The sequence below is a fragment of the Ylistrum balloti genome, unplaced genomic scaffold (genome assembly GCF_031769215.1).
Source record: "Ylistrum balloti isolate Yb309-2 unplaced genomic scaffold, AGI_CSIRO_Ybal_v1 Utg371572, whole genome shotgun sequence".
Taxonomy (NCBI): domain Eukaryota; kingdom Metazoa; phylum Mollusca; class Bivalvia; order Pectinida; family Pectinidae; genus Ylistrum; species Ylistrum balloti.
In genome coordinates this window covers 267584-278016 of record NW_026782808.1, presented here as the reverse complement: position 1 = coordinate 278016, position 10433 = coordinate 267584, and the positions used below count along the sequence as shown (strand labels likewise).

At 35.3% G+C, this 10433-nt stretch overlaps 1 protein-coding gene across 1 annotated transcript; it reads left to right on the top strand.

Moving 5' to 3' along the window:
• Window positions 1-1617: 1617 nt before the first annotated feature.
• LOC132563053 (serine-rich adhesin for platelets-like) lies at window positions 1618-10015 on the top strand (the record flags this gene model as incomplete). Its single annotated transcript, XM_060227812.1, has 3 exons — window positions 1618-4266; window positions 4565-4609; window positions 8298-10015. Coding segments are annotated over 3 exons (2727 nt in total), but the record flags the coding sequence as incomplete, so codon positions are not given.
• Between the last annotated feature and the right edge of the window lie 418 nt (window positions 10016-10433).

Genomic DNA, 10433 nt, shown 5'->3' with positions numbered 1-10433 from the left:
CAAACATGCAGTTCCACTGAATCTAATGCTAGGAAATGTTTCATAGAAAAATCACAACACCTTTCTTCATGTCACTTCTTGTGCTTCACATTTTTAGGTCATCTGACCCGAAGGGTCCGATGACCTATAGTCATCATGCTTCGTCCGTCGTCGTCCGCCGTCCGTAAACTTTTCATTCAAACGACTTCTTCTCAATAATTGGAAGGCCCAGGCAACTAATATTTGGCCTGTAGCTTGCTTTGATGAAGCCCTACCAAGTTTGTTAAAAAGAATGACCTTGACCTTCATTCAAGGTCACTGGGGTCAAATGTCTTAAAATCTTCAAACGACTTCTTCTCAATAACTGGAGGGCCCAGGCAACTAATATTTAGCCTGTAGCTTGCTTTGATGAAACCCTACCAAGTTTGTTCAAATGAATGACCTTGACCTTCATTCAAGGTCACAGGGGTCAAATGTCTTTAAATCTTCAAAGGACTTCTTCTCAGTAATCAAAAGGCCCAGGCAACTAAAATAAGGCCTGTAGCATGCTGGGATGAAGGACTACCAAGTTTGTTCAAATGAATGACCTTGACCCACTTTAAAGGTCACAGGGGTCAAATATGTTAAAATCTTTAAACAACTTCTTCTCAATAACCAAAAGGCTCAGATTGCTGATATTGTGCCTGTGGCATGCTGGGATGAAGGGCTATCAAGTTTGTTTAAATGAATGACCTTGAACAACTTTCAAGGTCACAGGGGTCAAATATGTCAAAATCTTTAAATAACTTCTTCTCAAATACTAGAAGGCCTAGGGGGCTAATACTTGGCCCATAGCATGCTGGCATGGAGCCCTACAAAGTTTGTTCAAATGAATGACCTTGGCCCACTTTCAAGGTCACAGGGGTCAAATATGTTAAAATATACAAAGGACTTCATCTCAATAAGCAAAAGTCTATGAGTGCCGATATTGGGTCTGTAGCATGCTGGGAGGAAAGGCTACCAAGTTTATTTAAATGAATGACCTTGAACAACTTTCAAGGTCGCAGGGGTCAAATATGTCAAAATCTTTAAATAACTTCTTCTCAAATACTAGAAGGCCTAGGGGGCTAATACTTGGCCCATAGCATGCTGGCATGGAGCCCTACAAAGTTGTTCAAATGAATGACCTTGGCCCACTTTCAAGGTCACAGGGGTCAAATATGTTAAAATATACAAAGGACTTCATCTCAATAAGCAAAAGTCTATGAGTGCCGATATTGGGTCTGTAGCATGCTGGGAGGAAAGGCTACCAAGTTTATTCAAATGAATGACCTCAACCCACTTGATATACGGTCAGAAACATTCTGATAAGAGATTTGAGATATTGTGTGTAAATGAGAAAGTCTTCCAACAAATCCAGGATAAATTCTTCAGATCTGCTTAAAATCATTTTACTGATGATATGATATCTGTGAAGGAAACAGAGGAATAGGTAGGCCAATGTGGGAGTAACTGAAACAATATTGGACCAGAAAAATTATTCAATGTTGATTTGACCCAGTGAATATTGGGTCTGTAACAGCTATCACTTTTCAAAGATTAAATTGGATCAAGATTGATATTTTGAAATCAGTTAAATCTATTTTCTCTCATTTTCAGTATAACTCCGATGAAGATTCTGACAGAAGTCAGAGCCCAAAACCATACAGAGATAAGATTGTTCGCCTCGATCCTCCAACACCAACAAAATCATCGCGTTTAATTCCGGAGTTATCCCCTAATATAGACGAGATAGGTTGGAGTGGAGAACAGAAAACAATACGACAGATCAACAAAGTAGGGAACCCTGAGTGGAATATCGATGGCAATGTGGTATCGTTTAATGGCAAGAAATTATTGTACAACTTTAGCAAGCAAAACAGGCAGACTTCTGCTACATCACTTTCACTGTTGGATGCTAAGAAATATTCACCATACTCAAATAAACACGAGACATCATCGAGTTCATCCACAGAAAAAATGGAATTGAAAGATACCGCTTTTCATCAAGGACAGAAGTTTGTATTTCAAGTGAAAAGAAAGCCGGGAAAGCCAAATGTATCAGGGACTTCTCTTTTAAATGACAATTCGTTGTTGTCCCCCAAAAGGCCTTTATCACCCAAAGGACCTGGTGTCTCTAATAGTCAAATGAAGCAGCTAGGGCCTGCAGGGATGGGACAGGTTAGGCAGTTAAATGTAGGTCCTGTGGGAGTGTCCAAGGTGAGACAAATGTCCCAAGCTGGTCAGCCACAGATGATTGCCAAGCATGGACAAAGTGGTGGCACAGTGAAGATAGGTACCACGCCCACATCAACAGGAAGTCCCAGGCTTCCGATGGCAGTTAACAGTGTGTCACCAACAGGACAACGAATCATCAAAATAGTGGCCGCCCCTGGGCAACAGCCCCTTCAACCTGGTCAAGTGATCAACTTGGCTGAACTTGGCCTTGTAGGTGGGGCTAATAAGGCTATTAAGATTAGTGGAAATGTATTACAAGTCAAAGGACAGAGTACAGGCTTCCCCTTGTCAGGCAAAACTCGTATTATATACCAGGGCAGTACAAGTGCATCTAAGATTGCAGCTGTGTCCAGCACAGCAACTTCAGTAACACCAACAGAATCTCAAACACTCCTAGCTGGCAGTATTAGTGCTACTGGGACAGAACAACAGAAACAAGCTATCATTACTCTGGGGCCATCCTCAGGTTTGTCTCCCTTGTCACCAAATACTTCGGTACAAGTAGATGGAAAGTCTGCACAAGAGGGCATCATTAAAAGATCTGTGGAATCAAGTGTCTTGCAGGCTGCACAAGAAAAATCTTTTGTGGGGTCAAATAATATGCAGGCTCCATTGGAAAATAGTAAAAGCCTGTCTGGAAGTTTGACACCTGAGAGTAAAAATATCGCGAGTGACTCTCCTGTCAAGACAGTATTACCAGTCAAGACAAATGTACCCAATACGTCGTCTGTGATAACCAGTGGTGATCGTTCTCCAGGATCTGACCGCTCAAATTCAAGTGATGAAGATATACCAGAACTGTTTCCCATGAATCCTCCACAGCAACCTCCAAAGAAACGTAAAGTCTCTGATGGCTCCAGCACTTCTCTCTCACCGTCCAAAGTGTTCATTCAAGGAGTCAGCTCCAGTCCCCCTAGTGTTAAAAGTCACAGTCCACCGAAATCACCAGTAGCTAGTCATTCCCCAAAATCACAAGTGGCTAGCCATTCCCTAAACTCACCAATGGTAAGCCATTCTGCAAAATTACCATTGGCAGGTTTGTCAAAAATGAATAGTCCTCCAAAGTTAACACCCCAATCATTACTTGGTCCTCCTAAACTGACTTGTCCACCAAGGATACGTAGCCCTCCAAAATCTTCAGGGCCACCAAAGCTGACCCCAGTCATACCACTGGATAGCAGCAATGGTACACATTCAGAATGGAAGCAAAATACTAACAGTAAATTCCCACCATATACACCACATCAAACCAACGGTCCTAGTGAGAGTCGAAAAAGTGTTTTTGATGCATTTGATATGGATGATTCGCCCATGCAAGACACTGGCTCCGAACATTCTGCAAAGCAGGAAACAAATTCTGGAAATGTTACAAAGCTTATATGTGATTCTGATGATAAAACAGAAGACAGTGTTACTATGGATGACATGTTAAATGATACCGAGCTATCTAGAACTTCTTCCCTCGCTGTACATAATTCTGACAGTGTTTCCCATTCTACGGAGAATCGATTACAGGAACATGAATTAGAATCTAAAGTGGACACTGGTAAAAAATCACCAGATAAAGGCAATCTCTTTGATAATTTTGCGACGTTTCTGCACACACCGCCTACGATACCATCACAACCAACATCCCAGCCAACGGATCACAATTTATTCAACAGTCAGAGCACATCATTGTCTACATCTCACTCATCTTCATCACAGTCCTCATCTTCATTATCATCATTGTCATCACCTTTTGCAACCTCGCAGACTTCATCATCTCATTACTCAGGTAGATCAATATTTGACAGTATTAGTCCTGTTAGCAATGCCTCACACCAGAACAACACTCACCCTGTAAACATCAGCCAATCAGAAGTGATAGGAGGTCAGAAGCAGAGTCTTACACAGAATATGATGGATAAAGTCTCAGCGTTTGCTGCTAACCTCCACACAGGGTCTCTTGCCAGTCGTCTAGGAAACCTCTCCCCATCTAAGTCATTGCCAATGGCGACAAGTTTACACCAGTCATCACCAGTTACACAGGTGAGATTAGAACCATGGATGTAATTGTTAATTGGAATGTGTCTGTGGAAAAAAAACACATATGGTTGGAAAATACAGGCAGATAGGTATATAATTTTATAAAAAAAACATTGTGATTGTTTTTGGATTTCTTCTGATTTTACTGAGGGTAAATTTTTGTGACATTACACGTTTCCTATCAATTGATAGTTTGTACAAAAGTCATTATCTTTTTTTATCTCTTTGGTACAGGTGAATGATTAACTTTGACGGAGAAGATTGTTGTATTAATTTGATAACTTTGTCATGATTGTTACAGGGAACAGTTAACAGAGAACACATATCCAGTCCAGTTGTCCAACAGGTATATTTGTTTCTGTAGCTGTATCTATTGTTGTAACCCTAATAATTTATTATTAATTAGCATGCAGTATGTTAGAGTCACTGGAGCATGTTTTAGTGGAGCAGCTTTGGGTAGAGTCACTGCATTTATTTCATGTATCTAGCTTTTTTTCGTTTAAAGTTACAAGTTTTATTTAACCAGCCCAAAAAATAACTAAATAATGATAAATTACTACCACAAGAAAATCATAATCTATCCTTGGCGAACAATGGTTGACCAAGCACAGGACCTTGGAGTACCTGACCTTGAGGTTTAAAACGGATTCATCAAGTGCATTTTCAATTTCAACTTTTCTAGGAAATTGATTGTCAAAATTTGATCATATATAGTAAAATTCAAGAGTGGTATTATAATCTATATTTGTAGAAAGATGCAAACTGCTGGCTTATCTCTCAATGGCCACAGTATGGCCCAAATTGACACCTCTCTTTTGAAAGCAATTTTCAATTCTGCTTTGTATGCCAAATGTAAATTTGATTACATTTGTATCATTTATTCAAAGAAATGGTGCAATTGTCTTTAAAAAAATCTTCATTAACTTTGCAGACAACATTGAAAACTTGCGAGTGGATACTTAAACAAAAGAATCCATAATTCTCCTGTGACTCAGTTAGGGAAATCTGGACAAAGAATGACAAAACTTTTTATTTTGATTGATTTTAAGATTTGATATTTCATTGATCATATTTTGTAACTTAGAAATGAATGTCTCAAGAAATTAGCGTCTTGACTTGGAGAAAAGGCAAATTGAAATAAACTCAACAGCATTTGAAAAATTGTTAAATTTTAAAAAAGAAAAAAGAATTAAAAAATACTGGGTCACAGCTATTTTCACTTTTTCTACTTAATGTACACTTTAAACCCTCATAAACACTTGCATGATTTTTCATTTTAAGTTGTTGTAATTCTTACTAAGAGCAATGTAACAAGAGTCATTGATTTGTTCTGATTTCACACTGTCGAAATAACATGTGTCAGTGATGGTGGCTTTTATAAAAAAAATTATTACTGAAATAGATGACACAGTCGTCAGAGTAATATGAATTGTTATTATTTTGACTTTAGTGAAGTTTTCAGTAATCACTACAATAATATGTCATATTTAAATTCATCTTACCATCCATTTTACAGGACTTCAAAAAGTTTTTTTTATAATTTGGAGTGTTGGAAGACAAAAATAAATGAAAAAGTTGAAAATTGAAACAATAACTACAAATGCCTGAAAATGGATGTTTATTTTGCCAATTCTGTAATTAGTCAACTGTCCAGGTGAAAAATTTATACCATGACAAAGGTGTTAATCTAAACTGAACCAACTTTAAAATGTAATTGTACAAATATGTACTGCAATTTGATAAGTAATAAAAAAAATGAAATAAAAACCAATGTTTTTTGGACTAACTTACCTGCTGTTATAGGCCTGTTGATGGGATAATTGGTTCCATCACAACATGTCATGAACATGTTTGGAATTAAATTGTAGTTGTGAAATCAGAAATCATGCTGCTTATTAGATTAGATAGTGTATCTGCTTGATGTAGTCTTTATGTACTATATATTATTTACATTACAGTACCGCATAATGGGTGATCACCCCAGGGGCCCACATCCCAGCCCACAAGGCAGGGTGTACCATCCCCAACAGGGTGCGTTCTCACCCATGCCCCCGGGGTACTATCAACGACCAACGGTTATCATGTCCACTGAGCCGCGGCAGTTCTATAGCTATGGGCAGTATGGCTTACAGTATTACACCATAGTAGGTCATACAGACTGTTCTTGTTATCAATCATGTCTCTGTCTCATAAATAAGTCATCAGGTGCACAAGTTTTGTAGGTACTGGTTACCTCTCTTTAAGGAACTCTCTACCCTTATTATCTCCATTTACTCCAGGCTTTGGGTATGAGAACATGGAGTGAAGAATGATTATTCACTCTGTATAACCTCTGATCTGACAGAGTAAAGTTTTTTAAAGTATTTCTCTTAAAGTATTTTGTTAGATCATTAGTGGCTTCCAGCAGGAAAAGTGTAATAAAAAATAAATCTGTGTGATTTAAGTTTGCAATCTCAATAAAAAAAATGGTCGTATATTGCCATCTGTGTTCACGTCAATGTGATATCAGCTTTACAGATTTACCTGTATTAAAAATTATGGAAGGAGGTTAAATTCAAGTTAATACCAATAAGACGAATGGAACATGGTCTGAAGTTTTTTAAAGTAGGTAGGATATCAAAATATAGGTTACAGTAAGAAAATCTTCAAACCTCTCCAGAGATTCAATATATATCAAACTGCAGTATGAAATAAATATCTTCTCTGAGTTTTCTGCTCAGTTCTGGCAGGTTCTGAGAATGATTTTGCAGAAATAAAAGAAATATTGTATGGGAATCTGGATCTTGAGTGGCAGAACAGTCAAATAAAAAATATCTGTTTTCTTTTTGGATGTGGAATTCACATTTGGACAGCAGAAAGCCTTGGTTAAATATGTATGGGTAAAAGAATACATCTTCAATATGACAGACAGAAACATGATTGGTACTGACAAGATTGTTAGGATTTGCAATTATGTGTCGTTTTAAAATTTAAATTGTTAAAAAAATGAACACATGTATGTTATTTGATATTGTTTCTATAGCTAAATTAATGATAAATTTTGTGGAAATGATGTAAGAAATTGTGAAAATTGGTTGAATATTGTTTTCATTCTCACAAAATGACATTAAATGCTTAACTTAAACTGGATGGAAGTGAAACCTTTTCATATCTTCTGCTAACTTAGTGTCTGCATGCTTCACTTGGGTTTCACTTTTGCAGTGTGTGTCTTTTTGCATGGACTTATCTCTTCAATAATCATTAATTTTTATTTGATATGAATGAATGTTCAGCATGGACAATTTTCAAATGTCTTTTAAATGTACTGTAGTATGTTTTCATGTTTCCAGTACATAGGAAGTGTAAAAGTCTTGCGAAACATTTCAATACAGACTAAGAACCACTGTTGTTGACACTATTGTATGCAGTCTTCATGAATGGGAAAATAAACTACACTTAAAACAACTGAGTTTGGTTTTGTAACAATACATACAGCATCAGTTTGAATAATAAATTGTATAAATAACCTTACATATATGTCTGTAATCATCAGCACACTGTAACAAGACGGTAACAATGATTTTAATGTTATATTTCGATCACTATATATTATTGATACTCTCTGATATGTCAATTCTACTCTCCTTCCTTTCATTTCTTCCTTCAGAAAAAAAGCATATTAAATCATTTCTAGTGGTGTTTTGTGATGAAATTCTAAATGTGATGCATTATTAAATTGATCCTGAATTGAAGCAGTATTGAATCGGTTATATGAATTATATCTGTTCTCGTTTGTTCTTGTCTTTTCAGCAGACTGCTAATCATTCTCGCTGGACTGTTTGACATGTTTTATATCTGTTTCTTGTGTTGCCTGTATTTTTGTATCAGACTCATTTTGAATGACAATATTTTCAGTGTTTTCTGAACAAGAGAGAGCACCAGGTGATAAGTTCATCAGACCCAAATCTGTTAAAAATCGGCTTGAAGAATCACTAATAATGATTTTAGACTACATGTATAATGAAACATTTACATATAAATACTTACTCTTTTAGGATCCTGACCAAGCAGGCCAAGAGGATACCTGATGACATGAAAATGTAGCCAATCAGGAGGACAGTAATGAATCATTGAACAAAATCAACAGACCAATCAGAATTATCAACACACCATTAACCAATCAGAATTATCAAAACATTATTAACCAATCAAAAAGCTGCTAAATTGATCTTTACTTTTGCAACAGACCAATCAGAATTATCAACACACTATTAACCAATCAGAATTATCTAAACATTATTAATCAATCAAAAACCTGCTAAATTGATCTTTACTTTTGCAATGGATATTTTATTGAAATCATAATCTTTCATAATATGAATGAGCTTTATTTTAGAAAAATCTGAAGTTGTGGGAATATCCATCCTTGATAGTTAATGTTGTTGGAAACCAGGAAAGGAGCTTTTTCTGTTCTCCTAATGATTCATGGAAGCATGTTTTTGATGATATATGAAACAGTGAGACAAAGGGGAAATTAGACTGAAGTGGCAAAAGCTTAAGTGATTTTGTTTTTCTTGTAAAACATTTTTGAAGGACCAGAAAAAGAGAAATTTTATGGTGAAATTGTGAATCAAATCAGAGAGGTTTTTATGTTTGTAGACTTGAATATTCTAATTGATGTATACCAGAATTGTAGACCAAAGGCTGATCTTTTGACAACACAAGGTATAATCCTTTACCTTCAAAGTATTTGTCAATGATGAAATGTATGTCCTTTGTTGTATTATTATCAGTCTTATATTTTATTTTTTAGAGACAGTAAATTATTTTAAGGATGTATGCTACCTTACACACAATGTATTTCTTGTACAAGAGTTGTTTCCCTTAGCACTAATTTTTCATGTCAGATTTAACAGAGTTTTGGCAGAAATCTTCATTTTGTTATTGTTATGAACTATATAAAGTCATGTTTCTTTCCAATGAACCTTAACCTAACAGGTCAATAATAATTAGTAACTCTTATAGCAGGTACAAATTACAGGAAAGTAGCATACATCCTTAAAGAAAGATATTGATTGTTCATTGATGTCTTGCCATGACTTGAACAATATGATTAAAGCTTCATTTGCTGTGTTTTTTTATTAACTTTGACTTATGTTAGGAACATTTTTCAAGAAAATGTGATATTAAGAGAGAACCAACCTGATAATGAGCAGACGTGTTGTCCGTAAGATTTTACATTCATGACGGGAGACAAACTATTATTTCTGTTTGTGTTCTATTATTAAGAATTCATATTAAGAAGGAAACAACTTTATTGTATTTAAGTTTATCTGTTGTAGTAAGTTCAAAATTTGGATGAAAAAAGACTGAGTCACTTTAAAATTTTAGATAGTTGTCTAGTTGGAGATATGCCATGTCATTGGTCAAAATAGATTGCAAATTATATAATTTTTTCTATCAGGAGCAGAAAGTTTATTGAGAAGTAGGTGAATGATGTGGCAATTGTCTCAATTGATTCTCTGCTGTGTTAAAAGAAGTATGCACCATTTCATAGATGTTGTGATACAAGGAAGAAATTATGTTGGATTTTGTTGTAATAGTATAGGCCTGTATGATAAGAATTTGTAGGTTTAATTAATAAACATGTTTCTGAATTATTTATTATTTTTCATTTTATTACTGAATACTGTTTTAATCAGTACATACTAAATATTTAAGATGAACAATGAGTGTGTATTAAGAGTGAATTTTTGTCAATTTTTTAAGTTAATTGATGTTAAAATATATGTAAAACACTTCAAGAATCTGAAGATGTACTCTTAAAAATATTTAAGAACAAATATTTTGCATCAAATTTAACAAAATATTTTCAACATTAACTACACTTGAAATCGATTTTTAGTACAGAATTGATAATACTCATGTTGTGCAAATCCACACCATAGTGGTTCAGTATAGCATTAGATTATTACAGTATGGTAAAACTTAACTGACACCTTTTAGAGCCGATGGTCAGATAAGGCAGGCTATTGGAATACACAGGACTTTTGTTGTTTCTCACAATACATACATGTTTGAATAACACTTGTTAAATAGAACTTCACTGTTTTGTTTATATTTAAGGCTTAATTTTCACAAATGTTCAATATTTTTCCGAGTAATAGCTAATTTTTTTGAGTTGACAAACA